Source organism: Hyperolius riggenbachi, chromosome 8 (assembly GCF_040937935.1).
Source record: "Hyperolius riggenbachi isolate aHypRig1 chromosome 8, aHypRig1.pri, whole genome shotgun sequence".
Taxonomy (NCBI): Eukaryota; Metazoa; Chordata; class Amphibia; order Anura; family Hyperoliidae; genus Hyperolius; species Hyperolius riggenbachi.
In genome coordinates this window covers 59754729-59776938 of record NC_090653.1, presented here as the reverse complement: position 1 = coordinate 59776938, position 22210 = coordinate 59754729, and the positions used below count along the sequence as shown (strand labels likewise).

At 39.8% G+C, this 22210-nt stretch overlaps 1 protein-coding gene across 1 annotated transcript; it reads left to right on the top strand.

Moving 5' to 3' along the window:
- The first annotated feature begins 19762 nt into the window (after positions 1–19762).
- LOC137527336 (olfactory receptor 5V1-like) lies at positions 19763–20704 on the top strand. The gene has a single exon (XM_068247845.1). The coding sequence runs from the start codon at positions 19763–19765 to the stop codon at positions 20702–20704; it is 942 nt and encodes a 313-aa protein (XP_068103946.1).
- The last annotated feature ends 1506 nt before the right edge of the window (positions 20705–22210 follow it).

Below are 22210 nucleotides of genomic sequence, written 5' to 3'. Positions count from 1 at the left end.
TAACTGTGCAGATTGGCAATGCATCGTTATTGGTCAAAATGAGAGTGTTGGTCGAATTTGATAGAGATGATTGATGTTTTTTTATAGCGAAATGTCGCTTTAAGGTAAGCTTGCGGATAAATGAATTTAGTTCTACAAATAACTTGGACATGTCAGATGAACTCGTGGGACAAAATGATAGGCCCTTTTCTAGAAGTTGGGTTTCGGAGTGGGACAAGGTATAATTAGATAAATTAAAAATGCAACGGATCTGTGTCATTGAGTCTGTGTTGATTGAATTGGGGATGATGGGCGGTTTCTTTTTTCTTTTCCCTCTGCATCCCCTTTTTCTGATTCTGCTAGTGGTCTTTTGTGAGTTAGTTTGGGTTGGAGGATGACCCTGGATGCCGTCGGACTCGGTAATGGCATCATTAATGTGTTCTGTGTGAAGGAGAGGGGTAAATCTAAAAAAGAAGATGATGTGAGGTTGAGGAGGGAGTTGTTTTGACTAGTGGTGGTGCACTGTTGTTGTTTAATGATGGGTCTGAAAAAACTGGTGAGCGCACCTGTTTTGGTATGGGGGACGGAATTTTGTGTATTGGAAGAAATAGGTGAAGTTGGTTGGGTCTCATGTGTGCTGATTTGTGAAAGGCCCAAAATGTCTTCTATATGTGAGTGGTCCTCTAGATTAGTCTGGATAGGGTTAACAGGTGGTTCAAGGCTTGTTATGGTGACAGATTCCTTGCTTTTAGTAGCTATTGTGTCCGGAGGGGCACTATTCAGAAAATTGCACACTGGGATCTGATTGGGCCTGAATTGGACTGTTTTTACACTAGAGGGGGTGGACTGTAGGTTCTTGGCTTGGGTTGGAACTGGAGTAGGGTTATGAGTATTACTTGAATTTTTGTGTTGTGGCTGAAACTTAACTATTTTATTGAACTTTTTTGGGTTGGTGGATGTCTGGTTGCGGTTAGATGGTTTGTTGGTGATTTTATCTGAAAGTGTTTTTGTTAAGGCTGCTGAATGGGCAAAGCTGAAGATAGGTGTGGTGAGTGGAGGTTTGGCTATTGTGGTGGAAACCTTAGGTGTGACTAGCGGATTAAAATCCGGAGGTGGGAATAGAATCGGTGGAGGAAAGGGAGGGTAACGTGAAGGTGGTGGTGGTAAATTGAGACTCATGAGTGGGGGAGGGTGGTTGGGTGGTGTGGGGGTGTGAAAGGGTGGTCTAGGCTTCTCCTGTGGAAACCTTGTTTTCCGTTCTCTCTCCCTATGCTCTGCATAGGCTAATCGGTCTCGATTCAATTTTTTGAGTTTTATTTCTACTGTGTCTGCCTCGAATTTCTTTAAACGTGCAATTAGATTGGACATCAGGGGGTGATATAGTTTGTTTTTGAGGTGAAGAGACAGTTGTTCTTTATAATCACGAATAATGGATTGAAGATCATCTATTATAGAGGTTCGCTTTTTAATTATTCTCTCCATCATTCCCCCTGTACAAGTTTCTAAATAAATGTACCAATCATCAGTGAATACAGGATCTTTAGGGAACGCAGTTAATGTTTTTATGCGTATACCGTCAGGGGATATTTTTTCATCTATATATGTCTGTTGCATCGCTATGTCAGCAATGTTAAAAAATTCATCTTTGAGTGCTTGTTCAAGTTTGTGGAATATGGGTTTTAAGTCGATATCAGGGATGTTGTTGTCTGGTGTGGTTCCTGGTGTATTCTCCTGGACCGGTAGTGACGGTGTGGCTCTGAACTGAACCAGCAAATGCTCCCTGTGGGTAGCTCGCATCTCTATGAAATCCATGTTAAAGGCTGCAATCGGTCGCACACTCGATCGGTCGATGAGGTAAGACGTAGCTTAGAAGAATGTAAAAAAGAAAGGACCGAGAGCCCAATATAGTGTAGTATGTTAAGTAAAGGAAAATGACAAAACGATTACGAGTATTATACTCACAAGTCTAGGTTACCACAAAGGCAACCACTGGACGTGCAGGTGGGGAGAATTATGACCTGACCCCACTCAGGTATTAAGAAGTCGCTCTCCGTAGACAGAAGTGGGGATATACCCCTCCACCAGGGGTGGACTAGATCAAAGAATAACTGATGGTAACAGAGGCGCCAATTTAGAGTAAAATGATTTAAAAACCGTTTAAAAGGAGGGGGGTTGGTGGTTACCACCCTCAGATATATAATGACCAGCCAATTAGTGGTTCTACATAAATAATAAAATTTATTATAAGTTCTCCAGGCATGCAACGCGTTTCACGGGTCAAGAGCCCGCTTCATCAGGCAATCAGTGTTGGAGATACACTAAGATACAAAGACAAAAATAAAAAGAGCATACGATATATCAAAGAATGCTGGGTACACAAAAGGTACATAGATCCTAAATAATCGAAGATCTATAAGTTATATTGCAAAGGATCATCACATAAGACAATATAGCCCCATTTATATCACAAACAGACTAGTATATATATCCAATTGGAATCCAAGACGAGTAATAACATAAACATGGGATGGTTAAAGCATTACATCATTATCATAGGTACAGATTAAATATAAATAAAATCTGCCAGAGTGTAAAGCAATTGTATGGGTGAGTGAACTCCCCTAATAGGTGTACAATATAGCGTGGTTGTACTGCTACAATATTAAACACTGGTCTGGAGCACGTGTTACAAAGGACCTCATGCTCACCAATCAGCGCTGATATACGAGAAACATATAAGCATCATGGTAAACAGGTAGTGTGTACTCACCAGGACTGTGTCACTCAAGAGGCCCAGCGCCAAATGTGAGGGGCTGCCGCCGCAGCTGAGCAGTTATATGGCCATTATGCGCCAGCGTAAGTGTGTCAAATGCGGAAGGATCATCTCCAGCTACTTCCGGAAGCTGGAACTGACGTGTAGGCTGCGCAATGTGATGCTGACGTCACGTCGCAAGTTACGCTATACGGGAGGTGAAGGAGGGGCAGTGCATGCGCACTTGATAATTTATACTGCTGTCGCCATGTTAGTATAGGCAGCGGGGTGCCCGGTGGAGATTACTTAATATCTGACATATTTAAAGCACTGACCATAAACTGACTGTATGATTAAATGCATATAGGTACAAGAAATATTATATATTGTCCTGATAGTTATATGTTTGTTTTAAAACGTCGATGCTGACTATATATCCAATTGCTGCCATCTAGTGGTTGTTAATAATATAACATGCTAATATGGATAATGATGCTATCTCATTGAAAAATGAAGATTGTATAAAAATTTTATGGAAAGTGAAGGGTATAAAATGTAGAGGTGGGAGATGAATGGGGGTAAAAGGGGAGGGGAAGATGGAAAAGGAAAAAGGGAAAGGGTAGGGGACAAGGGAACAAAAGGAAAAAATTATTAGGAGGGACAATCCAGTTCATCTCATATGTCATATAGTATACAAAAAATACATGAAATATAAAAAACTGATTGCTGTATAATCATAAAAAACAACCGTGTTCATAATTATATTAATAACAGATTGCTGTAACATCATCATTAAAAAGAGTTGTCATTAGAATTAGTAGGAATTAATAATTGCCATAACCTAAAAAATAGGGGAAACGATAAAAGAGAGGACTGTAATTATAAAAAAGGTTGATACAATTAAAATAATTTTTCTAATACTTCATTCATGCCCTCAGGAGCCAGAGTCCTGAGTGTTTGTATCCAGAACATCTCTTTGTTCTTCAAGGCCTCAAAAGTGCTATTAAGTGACTGAATAGACTCTATTAAGGTGATGGTGAGTGACTGGGGATCACCATTGTGGTGGGTGCTGAAGTGTTTGGAGACGCTATGTAGGGGATAGTGTTTCAGTATGTTCCTTTTATGTTGTCCTATCCGACTCCGAACCAGTTGGGTGGTCCGACCAACATATTGTAAATGGCACGGGCAGGTGATAACGTAGATTACATTCCTTGAAGTGCAGTCTATGTGTTGTTTGATGCTGAATTCAGTGTTAGTAGTATTGGATGAGAACTTCCGAGTGGTTGTGACAAAAGGGCAGGCTTGACAACGTGAATGTTGACATGGAAAAGAGCCTGGGTTAGCTACAGTGGTAGTGTGAACTGTTGGAGGTTTAGTGTTTTTGAATTTGCTGGGTGCCAGTAACCCCCGCAGATTGGGGGCCCTTTTGAAAGTAAGGGATGGTGTTTTGGGTATTGATGGTTTGAGATAAGGGTCTTGGGCCAATATTTCCCATCTGTTCTTTAGGATGGAGCGAATTTGGCTATGTTGGCTACTGTAGCCAGTAATGAATCTTGGAAATGAACTTACAGTAGCTGAATGATCAGTAGTGGTAGTGGTTGCGGGGGTCTTGGTTGCTTTATGTTTGGCGTCTTTTATGAGTTTTTTCGGGTATCCACGTTCAGTGAATTTTCTAGTAAGAATCTGGGACTGTGTATGAAAATCTGAGAGTTCTGTGCAATTCCGAAATATTCTCTTGTATTGGCAATAGGGAGTATTGGTTGTCCAGGGTCGATGGTGGAAACTATCAAAGTGTATAAAGTTATTAGCATCAACCTTCTTGAAGTATGTTTTTGTTTTTATCATATTGTCAGTGGAGTAAAGGACCAAGTCGAGAAACTCTATTGAATTGGGATGGTATTGGGAGGTGAATGAGAGACCAGCCGGGTTATCATTGAGGAATTCAAGAAATTTCGGAATATCTGTATGATCGCCCTTCCAGATAAAGATGAGGTCATCAATGTACCTCTTATAGAAGATGATATTCTCTGTGAAAGGGTGTGGGTTATGGAATTTCAGTAATTCTAAAAAGCCCATTGAAAGATTAGCATAAGAAGGGGCAAAGGAGCTCCCCATAGCTGTACCGGTAGTTTGATGATAAAAGTTGTCCATAAAAGAAAAAATATTATGATGTAGAATAAACTCGGCACATTGATTGATGAATTGCTGTTGTATTATGGGCATATCTGGATTGGTGGACAAGAAATACTGAAGTGAGTGAAGACCAAAGGAATGTGGAATATTGGTATACAGAGCGGATACGTCACAAGTGAGCCAACAGTAGTCTGGATCCCATGAAACGGGTTTAAGTAGATCTATGAGGTGTTGAGAATCTTTTAAATAAGAGGGTAGTGTTTGTACTAACGGTTGTAAGTGTTTATCGACAAATTTGGATTGTCCCTCCTAATAATTTTTTCCTTTTGTTCCCTTGTCCCCTACCCTTTCCCTTTTTCCTTTTCCATCTTCCCCTCCCCTTTTACCCCCATTCATCTCCCACCTCTACATTTCATACCCTTCACTTTCCATGGAATTTTTATACAATCTTCATTTTTCAATGAGATAGCATCATTATCCATATTAGCATGTTATATTATTAACAACCACTAGATGGCAGCAATTGGATATATAGTCAGCATCGACGTTTTAAAACAAACATATAACTATCAGGACAATATATAATATTTCTTGTACCTATATGCATTTAATCATACAGTCAGTTTATGGTCAGTGCTTTAAATATGTCAGATATTAAGTAATCTCCACCGGGCACCCCGCTGCCTATACTAACATGGCGACAGCAGTATAAATTATCAAGTGCGCATGCACTGCCCCTCCTTCACCTCCCGTATAGCGTAACTTGCGACGTGACGTCAGCATCACATTGCGCAGCCTACACGTCAGTTCCAGCTTCCGGAAGTAGCTGGAGATGATCCTTCCGCATTTGACACACTTACGCTGGCGCATAATGGCCATATAACTGCTCAGCTGCGGCGGCAGCCCCTCACATTTGGCGCTGGGCCTCTTGAGTGACACAGTCCTGGTGAGTACACACTACCTGTTTACCATGATGCTTATATGTTTCTCGTATATCAGCGCTGATTGGTGAGCATGAGGTCCTTTGTAACACGTGCTCCAGACCAGTGTTTAATATTGTAGCAGTACAACCACGCTATATTGTACACCTATTAGGGGAGTTCACTCACCCATACAATTGCTTTACACTCTGGCAGATTTTATTTATATTTAATCTGTACCTATGATAATGATGTAATGCTTTAACCATCCCATGTTTATGTTATTACTCGTCTTGGATTCCAATTGGATATATATACTAGTCTGTTTGTGATATAAATGGGGCTATATTGTCTTATGTGATGATCCTTTGCAATATAACTTATAGATCTTCGATTATTTAGGATCTATGTACCTTTTGTGTACCCAGCATTCTTTGATATATCGTATGCTCTTTTTATTTTTGTCTTTGTATCTTAGTGTATCTCCAACACTGATTGCCTGATGAAGCGGGCTCTTGACCCGTGAAACGCGTTGCATGCCTGGAGAACTTATAATAAATTTTATTATTTATGTAGAACCACTAATTGGCTGGTCATTATATATCTGAGGGTGGTAACCACCAACCCCCCTCCTTTTAAACGGTTTTTAAATCATTTTACTCTAAATTGGCGCCTCTGTTACCATCAGTTATTGTTTGGCAATATGTTCATCATTTACTGTATTTCTTGCATTTAGTAATAAAAAAAATGCATCCATATAAAAAATATATGCATTCATATTTAATTAGAAACCTATGGAATTTAAAGAGACACTGAAGCGAATTTTTTTTTTTATATTATGATTTGTATGTGTAGTACAGCTAAGAAATAAAACATTAAGATCAGATACATCAGTCTAATTGTTTCCAGTACAGGAAGAGTTGAGAAACTCCAGTTGTTATCTCTATGCAAACAAGCCATTAAGCTCTCCGACTAAGTTAGTCGTGGAGAGGGCTGTTATCTGACTTTTATTATCTCAACTGTAAGTGAACTGTTTACTTTTTCTCTGCTAGAGGAGAGGTCATTACTTCACAGACTGCTCTGAAAGAATCATATTGAATGCTGAGTGTTGTGTAATCTGCACATATTATAGAATAATGCAATGTTAGAAAAAACACTATATACCTGAAAATAAAAGTATGAGAATATTTTCTTTGCTGCTAATCTTCTAGAAATTATTCATAGTACACAACCAATTCATTATATCATATCATATTTTTTTTTTCGCTTCAGTGTCTCTTTAATGAATTAACATTTACTTCTTGTAGCTCCTCCTGTTGGGTTAAAAACAAGTTTTAGAATCAGAAATAATATTTACTTTATTGTTTGATAAACAGATATCTAATATGACAGGTGTGAAATGGCCTTATATGGTTACTGTAAGATAAAACTCGACACTGAAATTAGTAGCTAGACCTAAAAAAAACAAAAACTAAAAAACTAAAACATTTGTAATTTTCATAATTTAACATATGTATTTATATTTATTATAGAAAGTAAAAAAAAAAATCAATCTACATTTAAAATTAAATAACTAAACAAATTCCCTCAGTTGGATTTTGTGAGCATGGGTTATATTTACCTTTACAATGGAGGACACAGAGCTCCCTTGAAATAATAATAGTGTAAGGCCTCTTTTACAGCGGGACATTGCTTTTGATGCGACGTTAAAGTCGCACAACGTGCCCCTAATGCAGTGCATGTAGGTTATGAAATTGGACGTTATTTTGCCCTGCGTTATGTGCCTCTTGGTGCGCCGTTATTGTTGCATTCTGATGGAACAAAAATGGTGCATGCATTACATTTAAAAAAAAACATTACTGAGCATGTGCAACACACATAACGCAGCAAATTTATCGCTAAACACCCCCTAAATATTGCTACACGTTACATACAACGCAACGTGTGCACTGTGAATGTCGCACAGACTTTGTATTGCTTTGCGTTAGTCTGCGTTATACATTTTTATAACGTGCGACTTTAACATCCCACTGTGAAAGAGGCCTTAATCAATTCCCTACAATTTATCTGTTTTTATATTGTAGTAATTGTTCCTCAGATGAGTTTTCAAATTCATCTACTCTCTGGATAGTCTCATTTAAATATAATTTATAATCTTGGGAGCATCTGCTGCACAGCTACAAATATGGAAGATTAGAAACTTTTGCAACGTTGACAACTTAATTATTTAAAATAGTTAGTGCCTGTAGGAATCAAGTTTGTAAATTTAGAAGCACATACTAGATGCATTTTTCAAAGAGGACTTAAAGTTTAACCATTTATGCCTCCAGGACGTAGTACCTACGTCCAGGAGGCCACGTGCGCGTCCGTGCGCTCCCGCGGCCGATCGCGTGCTTGCACGCGCACTCCCGGCCACGGATTCGGTAGCCCAGGAATCAATGTATCGGGCTATGGTGCCCGATCACTGATTCCCTTCACCCGCTGAAAAAGCGACAGCTTCTCTCGGAAGCTACGCTTTTTCTGAAGCTCTGTCCCTCTAAGCGTACATTGTACGCTTAGAGTGACGTCATGTAAACAAACTCAAGATTGCCATCTTGTGGCCAAAAAGTAAAACTATGTTATTTCCTCAAAAGAACAAGCCCAAAAAGAAACTACTAACTGTCCAGTCTGATCCACTGACAGTATTACCATGTAAGGAACAATCATCTCTGGGGACTAGGATCATCGATCCAAAAACAATCTATTCAAAAGAAAAAGAAAAAGTAGTCCCACTCTGATCTCTAATAAGAAGTTTTCTCACGCCACCTTTGTGCCATATATCAATTCATATTTATTTAAACAACATCTATATATATAATAGAGTAAGTGCCTCAACCTTCAAACAAGAAGAAGAAGTAGCGCCCTGCCCCCAGGGCCGGTCCAAGCAAGAAGAAGGGGCTGGTCCAAGCAAGAAGAAGAAGTAGTGTCATATCAAACAAGGGCAAAGAGGGATAATTTGCATATTCAGTAGCAGTGCATTGTGGGTAACCACAAATGTTCACTTATAGCGGAATTATTGCAGATTTGCTTCTGTTTTAAGAAGGAAAATTACACCAAGCTTTGCTTTTTTTAGTAGGAGGGATTTTTGGTCTATTTTATCCCCCTATACATTCTTAGTAGTTTGGGTCTCCCTGAGCTGCTTGGTTACTCTGTTGTACTGGTCCAAGCCCAATCTCATACAGCCATATCAATCCCTGCTATGTACTGATGAGAACCAAAGGTCTGAAATAGGCTGTCACATGTGGGTTTGATATGACTGTGTAAAACTTAAAGCTATAAGCTTGCTTGGCTTACTAAGGGTGAAAAGGAATAGCTGAATTATTGCAGATTTTGTTCTGTTTTAAAGGACTTTTGAGGCCAAAATCTGCCCCCAAAACTTAAAAAAAGTTAACTACCAGCATGAATTTGTAAGGCACGGAGGACGCCGTCTGTGCCCTCCTTGCCGTTCTGCCTGGTCCCCTCTGCTCAATAGCTGGTTGACCCCCGATCCACGCTGCCTGTTACGTGGATCGGGGGTCAACCAGCTCTAGGGTTGGCCCTAGAGCTGCGCAGCCGCAGTAGCGGCTATGCAGACTGCGCAGCCGTGACCAGCTCCGGCGGCCATCTTTATGCAGGCTGCAGATACCGACCCGGACCGTGGGGTCACAGCCTTTCGGGGGGCTATTGAGCAGAGGGGACCAGGCGGAACGGCATGGAGGGCGCGGACGGCGTCCTCCTTGCCTTACAAAGTGATGCAGGTAGTTCACTTTTTTTACGTTTTGGGGGCAAATTTTGGCCTCAGAAGTCCTTTAAGAAGGCAAATTACACCGAGCTTTGATTTTTTTAGTAGGAGGTCTTTTTGGTCCCTTTTATCCACCTATACATTGGTTTGGTTTGGGTCACCCTGAGCTGCTTGGTTACTCTGTTGTGCTGGTCCAAGCCCTATCTCATACAGCTGTATCAATCTCCGCCATGTACTGATGAGGACCAAAAGTCTGAAACAGGCTGTCACATGTGGGTTTGATATGGCTGTCTAAAATTTAAAGCTATAGGCTTGCTATACACCAGTGGTTCTGGTCTGGATGCTTGCTTGGCTTACTAAGGGGAAAAGGGAATTATTTGCATATTTAGTAGCAGTGCATTGTGGGTAACCACAAATGTTCACTTATAGCTGAATAATTGCATATTTCTTTCTGTTTTAGGAAGGCAAATTACACCAAGCTTTGCTTTTTTTAGTAGGAGGTCTTTTTGGTCCCTTTTATCCCCCTATACATTACGAGTGGTTTGGGTCACCCTGAGCTGCTTGGTTACTCTGTTGTACTGGTCCAAGCCTTATCTCATACAGCTGTATCAATCCCTGCCATGTACTGATGAGGACCAAAAGTCTGAAACAGGCTGTCTACATGTGGGTTTGATATGACTGTGTAACATTTAAAGCTATATGCTTGCTATACACCAGCGGCTCTGGATGCTTATTTGGCTTACCAAGGGGGAAAAGGGGTAATTTTCATATTTAGTAGCAGTGCATTGTGGGTAACCACAAATATTCACTTATAGCTGCATTATTGCAGATTTCCTTCTGTTTTAAAAAGGCAAATTACACCAATACAGTGTGCGGCATTGCAGGAAGTTGCGACAGTGGAACGCACAATGGAATAAAGTAGAGGTGAGTCATCCCCGCCCGCTGCCTCTTACTAATAGTGGCGGCTTCCACTGTGCTTAAGCAGGAGGGGGAGTGCACATGGGGGACCAAGGTGAGGGGGGGGTTCCTGCTGAGCTGGAGTGGGAGTGCACATGGGGGACCCAGGTGATGGGGGGTTCCTGCCGAGCTTAAGCTGGAGGTAGAGCACACATGGGGGACCCAGTTGAGGGGGGGTCCAACTCCCCTCCCCACCGCTGTGCCCAATACCCCTTCCTGCCCTCTACCCTCTTATGCGGCGTATGCTACGCCGCGGGTCGGCTAGTCATAATTAAAAACAATTAAAAACAATGAGGATCCCCTGACCTCTTGCCATCCATAAATTCCACCGTATGATAATACAATATATAATTAGATCTGCTCAGTGAGAGCCAGTTCAAGGGTTGTCAGCACACTGATCCAGTGATAATATAGTTTGTAAGCCAGCCAATGATATAGGTACTTCAGGAGGTGCTGAATTACTAGATCAGTGCTACCGACCACCCAAGGAACCACATATAATAGAAAAATACATGATCAAAAAATACTGGCATGGAAAATGTGCAAAATGCAGATATATAAAGTGTCTGTGCCATACAATCCATAGGTCATTTCAATCGAGAATGAATATATATAAATATAAATACATATAAATAGCTTGTGCCATCACTAATTATAAAGTGCAAATGCAAAAAGCAGTGTCCAAACAGGGGCTGAAAGGAGTCAGCATGTGTGAAACAGGAAACAACAAAGAGAGGACAACCAAGTGTGAGCTGAGAATTTTTTTTTTTAAAGAAACGAAAGATCCCCAAACATACGGAAAAACAGACCACGTGTATTAGACCATAGCCAGCAGTTAGCCAGAATGGAGTGAAGGCATGTTGGGAAAAAGAAACAATGTTCACATGATGACTGAGCAGAGCTTACCCTCGTGTGTGGGGAAGGATGGGGCCGCATTCATAGGCATCAGCCTATGACAGCCTATCGCTCCTGAGCCTCCCGTACAGTGCTGCTGTAGATCGCAGTGCTGTACAATGTAAATAGACGGCGGTTTCACCATCTAACAGTCTCCTAGCAGTGATAGCCGCACGGAGACTGATGACTGAGCAATCTCCTGCAAAACACGCCCACAGGACTTCACGGCGATTGGCGTTGAGCGGTCCTGGGGTAGCCTCCATGTTCACACCAATTAGCATGGAGTGGCCGGCAAGTGGTTAAGCACTGAAACTGTGATCACGAGCCGTGATCACGGTTGAAATCCTGCCGACTTTAACGGTTAATTGCAAAGGGACCTTACATGCTAGAAACATGAGGATATTGGCATGGGAATTTTTTTTTTTAAAGGTGTGGGTAAGTATTTCTCATTAATTAAGAATAATAAATGACTTTTCTTGGGGTTGGTTGTGTTTTTATTTCATTTAACCCTTTATGGAAATGGGTAAGAGGTACTTTGTACCCCTATACTAATTTCTCCTGGGAGGGGAGCGGGTATCTGGGGGTCCCCTTCTTAAAGGGGATTCCCATCTGCCACCATGAACCCCCCAGGGAGTCGGTGACCCCCACCTCCTCCTGGGGCACCGGAGGTGGGGAAGTGCCCCTTGTCTGTGGATTGGACAAGGGATACAAGGGGAGGGGAAGGCTTGGCCGCTCCTTTTCCCGGAGTCTCCCATACCATGGACCATGTGGGCTGGTATAGCTCAGGGTGCAAAACCCCACTCAGCTGGGGCTCTGCATTCTGGCTATCCCAGCCTGCATGGGGGATAAGGGGTTAAAAAGGCTCGGGAAGTATGACCCCAGGTCATTTTTTTAAAAATGCCCCCCACCCTGAACATTAAAAAAAAAGTAAAAAAAAAAATAGGAAAAGATGCCAGGGATCTTCATACAGCCATATTGTGGCTGTATGGCGATCCCTGGCCAAAGCATTGTGGCTCAGGTGGGGTTTCCAGGGGGCCCGTACGTGCTGCGTATGAACCCCCTTGAAAACCTTTCAGGAAATTAATTGCTCTTTCTTTTGATATACTGTAGATAAATTTAAACTACTGTTAGATTTGCTACATTAACTGTCATTTACCGCATTTAAATGTGTACTTTTTTCCTTTGAAACTTTAAAATCGATTTTCTGAAAAACTATAAAGGCTTTTCCAAAAAAATATTTTCTTCTTGTTCCCTATGTTCTTCTTAAACTATCCTGCAAATTTAGTGTTTCTAGCATGTAAGGGGGCTTTGCTATTTACTGCTAAAGCCGGGGGGGGGGGGGTTTAGATAACTATCACTGCCCATGATCACAGCTAAACCGTGATTACGAGCTGGATTTGGATTGCGATCACGAGTGCATTTGGAACTGAATCCGTGATAGAGAGGTGATCACAAATTCGGAATCCGGTCTCGTGATCGAGAACAAAAAGCTCGTGATGAGCAACACTGATGGAGACTAAAAAATGTGAGGACCTGAAAGATGCTCACAGTTCATGACCAATGCTATCTCGCATTACTCAGAGATTATAAATCAGCTGGAAAGAGATTGGGCGAGGTCTGGAGAGTGTCAGAGGAACAGTACTGGATGAAATCCGGAGCATTCTAGACATCATCAGTAAGATAGTACTCAAAGATAATTTGCTAAGAGAATGCCCGTGGCACCAGCAGACATAGAAGAATGACCACGCAGAAGAAGTATAATGGAAAGATTAGACCCTGCATGGGATGTGCAACTTTTAATAGCTGAGGTGGGAAATCCTATCATTGGCTGGAAAGCGCTGTACTCAAGAACAGCACTGTGGCACTAAGATGCAGGGTGCAATGTATGATCTGAACACTGACAGGCTGACCTTCAACCTCTGCAGCAACATGTTCAGCATTTCTATGTCTATTTGCAAAAGACAAATTCTGGATATGATGCTGAGTACATGTACTCAACATCTTTGATTGACCATGACAAGACCTGTTCTGAGTGGAGCTTGTCCTGTTAAACCACTGCTTGGTCTTGGTCACCATGCTGCAGCTCAGTTCCAGGGTGTTGGCAATCTTCTTATAGCCACAACATCTTATTGAAGTGGAACAATTCTTTATTTTAGATCCTCAGAGAGTTCTGGACTATGAGGTGCCATGTTGAAGTTCTAGTGAGCAGTAAGAAAGAATGTTAGAGGGATAACACCAAATTTATCACACCTGCTCCTCATTCACACCTGAGACCTTGTAATAATAATAATAATGATGAGTAACATGACCCTGGGGCAGAAAATGTTGAATTTGGCAAACTGTTGACATTCTTTTGTTGCCAGCGGGATAGACATTAATGGCTGTGTGTTGAATTATTTTTATGGGGCAGCAAATTTATACTGGTATGTAAGCTGTACACTGACTAATAGAGATGGTCCGCCATCAGACAGTTCCCCCAGCGGACAGTTACCGGCAAATATCAGCTGTTAGTGTTCACGCCCGCATCAGATGCTGAATACATGGCGTGTTCAACCCGCCCCTATACATCATTAAGCTAAACTTTGACCTCTTAACTCACAGTGAGCAGACACATGAAAGCCAAAAAGCTAGCACCCCCTCACCCCCCTTTAAAAATGCAGTTGCGCTGGTTATTTTGGATTTAGTCTCTGGCTGCTGAAGTGAGAGAAAGGGACAGAGCATTGCTGCAGCAGATAGAGAAAGTTAGCTAGGTCTGTTTTTTTTTCCTCGCTGGCGGAATTGCTGTGAAAGCACCCCAATTAGCCTTTTTGAGTTCTACTACATCGTTCTCCTCTTTTTTTTCTTTTTTTTTGTGTGTGACATTCCACAGCCCACACTGACACCCAGAGCTGTGTGCACAGCACACTACTGCTATTGTGCTATTGTTTGCCACATTAAGTTGCAGGCACAGTACTACTCAACTCCAGTGCATTATTGTTTTTACTGTATTCTGATAGTACTTTTGCATATCTCTGTGTGTGATTTCTGCCCCTTAGCATTTAAAACACGACTCAGCATCAACTACGTAATTTTTGGTGGGACTTTTGGCATGGATCCCCTTTCAGCATGCCACAGTCCAGGTGTTAGACCCCTTGAAAAAACTTTCCACCACTTTTGTGGCCAGAAAGAGTCCCTGCATGTTTTAAAATTGGCCTGCCCATTGAAGTCTAAGGCATTTCGTGCAAAATTGTACATTTTTTTGCCACAAATTTTTGTACTAATTTTCAATATGAAACAGATGAACATTTTAATAATAAAGTGCATCTTACAAATAGAAACATAATACAAACATAGTAAAAGGTACAACAAAATCTGAAAGAGCAGAGGAAGTTACATATAAATGTGAACTTGAACTTTTATGGAAGTTTGAGTTCGGCATTAGTGAACCCAAAATTTGATGTTTTACTACATCATTACTGACTAATTTACATTGCATCAAGGTATCATATCTCCAGTGTTGTCCCCTAAAAATATATGCTAAAATATTTACAAAAATGTGAGAGATGTCACTTGGGTCCTTGATTTAAATTTGGTTAGACCACTATCTATATGGGATTAAATTGTGAGCCTTTCTGAGTAATGGTTAGTGGCAAAATGTCATACTTACAGACATAAGATATCAACACTAAATAAACAACATGTTTTAAATAACAAATACAAAAATGTCAACAAACAAATGTCTGTGTCATTGATTACATTTTTCTAAAACATTTTCCAATTGCAATATTAATTACACCAGGGGAGGACTGGGACCTTTTGGCCTGGGGGGGAAATACAATCTAGAGGCCCATTTGCATGGCAGCCCTAGCCCAAATGACATCACACACGTACGCCACGTGTTATATGCCGGTAGCCACTTGGGAAATACAGCAAGGACACTTGAGGGACAGAGACAGGTAAAGTATAAATGCACTGGCACTACGGGGTACATAATACATTTTGAATTACAATGGCTGGGGTTTCCGTCGTGTTCATGATTATCGCACTTGATCGACCACATCAGCCCGAGATTTCCCAGCATCTCCGATTGATACATTCAAACAATTTCCACCCAAAATCAGTGAAATCTTCGATTGGGCGTGTTTGTGGTGGCACAGATTTTTATCCGATTCAATAATAATTATTAAAATGGTTAATGGATCGGCGTCAAAAACTTTTCAATCTACATAATAGCCTATGTAGCTGTGCACATGCAGTCATTTTAACAATGGTGAGAGACCAGACACATTTTTTTCCCATGGACTCTGCAGGCAAGCCTCTGCTCTGCATCTTGCTGTCTACATTTACCAGCTTGCCAACCCTCTAATTGCTCTGTAATTGGGTGTTTACTTCCCTCAGCCAGCCTAGTGGTTCACATTGCCTTATACAAAAAAACAAATGAATGTACCAGGCACTGTACCAGCCCTAAATCATTAAATGAGAGGCAGCCTGGGGGGAAATATCCTCCCTTCCCCCCTGGCCAGTCCTCCCCTGAATTACACTAATCATTAGAGTGTCATTACAGTAGATGAAGCAACAATCTAGAAAGGTGTCCAGGGGTTTTCGGATCCTTTAAGAAAATTCCCCAATCATTCCCTAATAATATTTATTCTTTTGCATTCATCATAAATACAGAGGCACAGGACAATGGTCTTTGTCAATGTGTAGGTCCAAGAGGTATGTACACAACGTATTCTTGAAATGTATATCTTCATGTGCTAAAGCAGCAGCTGTAGTCAGCTTTTATTCAGTAACTCTGATTATATTTCACAGTCATTTTTTTGCCTTCTTCAATTCACTTTTCCCCAAAGTTTTCTCTTATGAGATATTTTTAAAATTTTTGTTTAAAATAACTTTTCAACGCTCTGTAATTAAAAATATTTCAAAAGGTAAGTGAAAAAGTATGGTCAAAAGTATGTCCTGGCTCACTGGTGGCTTAAAAGGCACCTTATTGAAAGTTGTGGAAGTTTCACCTAACCAAAGCGTGGGAGAAAACAAATGACTTAAATACAGGCCTTTGTGTCTTTATGCTTAATATATATATATATATATATATATATATATATATATATATATATATATATATATATATATATATATATATATATATATTTATTATTATTATTATTATTATTTATTTATTTATAAGGTGACAACATATTCCGTGGCGCTGTACAATGTAAGAAAGCAAACAAGGGATACGTAATGATACAGACAATGCTATACATCAAATGTGAACACTGATACAAGATACAGCACTGCTGATTATTAAATTAATAACAGTCCATGACACAAAAGGGTGAGAGCCCTGCCCTTGCGAGTTTACAATCTAAAGGAATGGGCTGGAAACAAGAGGTGGGGATGTATACAGTATATGTACAGGCAGTGCGCAATTAGGTTATTAAGTGGGTTCATGGCCTAAGCTAGAGAATATGCTTGTCGGAAAAGGTGGGTTTTGAGGGAGCGTTTAAAGATTTCAAAAGTGGGAGAGTGGTGGATGTGTTGTGGAAGGGCATTCCAGAGGAGGGGTGAGGCATGTGAGAAGTCTTATACACGTGAATGTGAGGAGGTAATTGTAGAAGAGGATAGAAGAAGCTTGTGTGCAGATCTGAGATTGCTGTTGGGTTGGTATCTGGAGACTAGTGAGGAGATGTACAGGGGAGAGAGATTGTGGAGAGCTTTGAAGGTTAGGGTTAAGAGTTTGAACTGAATCCTCTCATTAATTGGTAGCCAGTGAAGAGCTTGACAGAGAGGGTCAGCAGAGGAAGAGCGAGAGGAGAGATGAATGAGTCGAGCAGCAGAGTTTAGTACAGAATTGAGCGGTGTTAGTCGGTTAGTTGGAAGTCCACCAAGCAATATATTGCAATAGTCCAATCGGGATATAATAAGAGCATGTACTAACATTTTGGTTGTGTCATGGGAGAGAAAAGGTCGGATACGTGCTATGTTTTTCAGTTGGAAATGGCAGGAGCTGGTTAGGGGGTTAATGTGAGGAGTAAATGAGAGAGAAGAATCAAAGATATCACCCCCAAGTACCGTGCATATATATATATATATATATATATAAATATATATATATATATATTTTTTTTTTTTTTCCATTTCCTACACGATTTATGTTCAATGGTGACTGTTAATATTTAGCATCAAGATTTTGTACAACTTTGGACATCAGTTGTGTAATTTCTGTATGACTTTTAAATAAATAAAATAATGCTTACAAAGTGGGAACTAGACAAAAAATGCCTGGGTTCGTTGATTCCTTGTTCTTTTATTGGCTTACCTGAAATATACATTTGGTTATTTTTGTGAAATGCTGTTTTTAAACAACTAGTAATATTCAGCTATGTAGTTAAGGTTCTCGGTAAATTACTTATTTTAAGTATTGAAGTATAATATATTTTTTCAAAGACAAATAACAACATAATAAACTCAACAGGAGAAAAGTGTCTACAATCATTGTCTGGGTTCATTGATTCCTTGTTCTTCTTTTGGTTGATCTGAAATATACATTTGGTTATATTGTGAAATGCTGTTTTTAAAAAACAAACAAATAAAAAAAAACTATTAGTATTAAGCTGTGTAGTTAAGCAGTAGGAGAACAGAGGCGCCAGCAGGATAAAAGCGGATAAAAACTTTAAAATTTGCTGGGAGGAAGTGGTGGACTTACCTCCATAAAGCAGACACGAAAGACTGTCTGAATAGTAGCAATCACATTTATTAAATAGTACCCCAAAAAAGTGCAACGCGTTTCGCAGGCCCAGCCCGCTTCATCAGGCAATAAACGTGGGGACAAAACACTGAGGCGCTACACCTGCTAATGCCGAAATTCTGTTTTGTCCCCACGTTTATTGCCCGAATAAGCGGGCTGGGCCTGCGAAACGCGTTGCACTTTTTTGGGGTACTATTTAATAAATGTGATTGCTACTATTCAGACAGTTTTTCGTGTCTGCTTTATGGAGGTAAGTCCACCACTTCCTCCCAGCAAATTTTAAAGTTTTTATCCGCTTTTATCCTGCTGGCACCTCTGTTCTCCTACTGCTATACCGTGTCCACCCCTGGTGGAGGGGTGATCTACCCCCTTTCGCATCTACAGAGAGCGACTTCTTATCCCTGAGTGAGGACAGGTCTAATCTCCTCACCTGCCTATACAGTGGTTGCCTTTGTGGTAACCCATGTTTGTGAGTATAATTTTCTCACGATAACCTTTATTTAATTTATGCTTAACATACTACACTATATTGGGCTCTCGGTTTCTCTACACTGTGTAGTTAAGATGCTGGGTAAATAACTTACTTTACGTTTCGAAGTATAATATATTATTTAAAAGACAAATACCTACATAAAAACCTCAATAGAAGAGCAGTGTCTAAGATCACTGTTTGGGTTTATTGATTACATATTCTTCTATTGGCTTACCTGAAATATACATTTAGTTATTTTGTGAAATCCTGTTTTCAAACAACTAGTAATATTAAGCTGTGTAGTTAAGTTGCTGGGTAAATTGCTTATATTAAGTATTGAATTATAGTATATTATTTCAAAGACAAATACCTACATAATAAACTCAATGGAAGAGTAGTGTCTAAAATCACTGTTTAATTTGTAACAATCTAAAATTATCACATTACATGTAGGTTTACACATTTATTAAAATTGGGGATACCTTTGCATTCCCCACTTACACAGTCAATACTAGCAACAGATCTAAATCGGCACTGTGACAATGATTTAAGGAAGGGTCTAATTTTTTGTACTATATATATATATATATATGTATATATATATATATATATATATATATATATATATATATATACACATATACAGTATATTATCAAGCATAAAGACACAAAGGCCTGTATTTAAGTCATTTGTTTTCTCCCACGCTTTGGTTAGGTGAAACTTCCACAACTTTCAATAAAGTGCCTTTTAAGCCACCAGTTTAAGGAAGGGTCTGATTTTTTGTACTATATATATATATATATATATATATATATATATATATATATATATATATATATATATATATATATATATACACACTGTATATATGTATGTCCCCATGAAAAGTCACTGATGCATACAATTTGTAGGCTGAAATAAACTTTCCAGTAGATAGAGGAGTTTTCATTGATTGAAATAATGAGTGTCCAGGTTTCACTGTCTTGATCCAAATTGCTGCAAAGAGGATCACCCTTGCATACAATTTGCAAGCTGTAGTAGAATAGCAAACATATGAAGACCCAAATAATCTTAAATATAATATGCTAAATGTTTGTAAAAAGTATGTATTATTTTAACTTGAATTTATTTCTTTTTAGTAACAAGCTACGTTCTAACTCAGGAATGGAACAAGTGAGCAACACTACTGTGACATATTTCATTATTAAGGGAATTTCAGATGTCCCTGAATTGCAAACTCCGATCTTCATTTTGGTCCTGAATCTTTACTTGATCGCACTCGGTGGTAACATGACTATTCTTTTACTGGTCTGCCTGGATCATCACCTACACACGCCAATGTATTTCTTCTTGGCCAACCTATCTGTTTTGGACATGTTTTCCACCACAGTCACTCTACATGACATACTCATTAGCTTTGTAACACAAGATAGCTCAGTTTCTTATGGTGCTTGTATTTCTGAAATGTATTTTTTTGGATTCTTGATTTGTGATGAGCTTTTATTTCTAACAGCCATGAGCTACGACCGATACATGGCCATTTGTAATCCTTTGCGCTATCATTTGGTTATGAACCACAAAAAGTGTATTTTAATGGCCGCTGCCTGTTGGCTTCTGGGTGTTCTAGAAGTTATACCTTATATAATCTTATTGTTGGGTTTCAGTTGTTATAAGTCCAATATAATAAATCACTTCTTTTGTGATCTTGTGCCTCTTATGCTACTTTCCTGCAGTGACACGACAGTTCTAGAGATTCTGAGCCTCACGGAGGGATTTATTCTTATAACTTTTACCCCTTTTGTGTTAACATTCCTGTCTTATGTTTTCATTATTTCCTCTATACTGAAGATCCATTCGAGCACTGGCAGACGTAAGTCATTCTACACATGTTCCTCACATCTGACAGTCGTTATACTCCTTTATTCAACCCTCTTCTTCCAATACTTGAGACCAACATCACAGGACACCACAAAATCCAATAAGTTTTTCTCATTATTCAACACAGCTGCCATCCCAATTTTAAACCCTCTAATCTATAGCCTAAAAAATAAAGATGTTAAGGAAGCAATGCTACAAAAATTTCGATATTTTAGAGTGGTAACCTGACAGAGTTTCATATCTCACAATATACTGGTTAGTGTAATATAACCAAAAATCTGATCTTTCTTATGTACTTACCATAACTCATTTTCTAGGGTTCTGCTGATACCATTTGAAATCATAGGTCAACAAGTAAACCTGTCCTAGATTTTCTTCAAAATTGTTTGCCTTTCACTGTTAAAAAATATTAAAGCCTACTCTTGAAAATCTATTGAAATACTACCTGAGTGACTGTGGTTGTGTGTTTGCAGAAATTAAAAAATACTTTGGTATGAGCTACTTGTAGGGTTGCCATTTTTGCCAACTAGAATTAGAGAATTAAAAAAAAATAGGTCAAGTTTGAAGGATCTCTAGTCATATCAGAAAATTGAGATATTTATTAAATCAAACCTATTCTTTTGGTTAATCTCAAAGAGGCAATAAACATGAACTGTGAACCCGTATGATTGCAAATAAATATCTTTCACTAATATTTAAGAATGTGAACAATTTCATATCAACTGGAAACAGTAGTGAACCCATAATGTTACTATCAATTAGAGTACAAATCTAACTCTTGCGATTACATTTCTTTTCTATCTAGATTAATAGATGTACAGCTCTGCTACTTCTGTGTTCTGGTAGCTTTGAATGGGTTAAAGTTTCTCAGCTTTTACACCTAAGACAAGCACTATGATTTCTCATCTCCCTGTTGCTTTTTACAAAAAGGGAAACAAGTAAATACAAATTACCAACAAGGTACTATTCTTAATGTTCCTGTGGTCTGTTGGTAAATATTATGGGCTCTGAAAGCCCTAGCAAGATTTTCATGTTAGAAAGGGTCTAGGACAGGCATGGACAAACTTGGCCCTCCAGCTGTTGAGGAACTACAAGTCCCACAATGCATTGCAGGAGTCTGGCTGCGTGAGTTTGGCTGTCAATCAAGACCACGTTGTCCGCGGCTTTCTGCGCAGGTGCAGAACTACTGCACCTACACGGTGTGCCGCATACAACGTGGGCTTGATTGAAAGTGGCGCTTCACGCAAACGCAGTAAGGGCGGCCTCGAGGTCGTCTTCGGCACCGCGTGGGGACCCCGGGCCGGTAGCTGCGAACAGAGCTGTCAGCATGGGACAGTCAGCTGCAAGGGGCTGGAGAAAGCCCCGGGTAAGTAAATGGGTTTTCAGGTAATTTGGCTGATGATTCCTTTAGGTTTATCTATTTCAAACAATTTTGCTGATGTAATTTTAAATTCATCACCTTGGTTTCCATTTTCTGAGATAAGTGCAGTCACAATGTATAGTGGGATTTGCTAACAACACAGTGCCTAGTGAGTGTGTTACCTTGTTGACTGCACATGATTACAATGTTTATGTAACGATCGGTATCAGCACGCAGAGAGAATCTGATTATTGGCGATCTGCAGTATCACCAAGAATGCAGATATATACCCGATTATTGATGATCTGCAGTATCACTGATAATCCGATATATATTGCTAACCTCTGGGCACCAGTAAAAGAACACAATAAAGA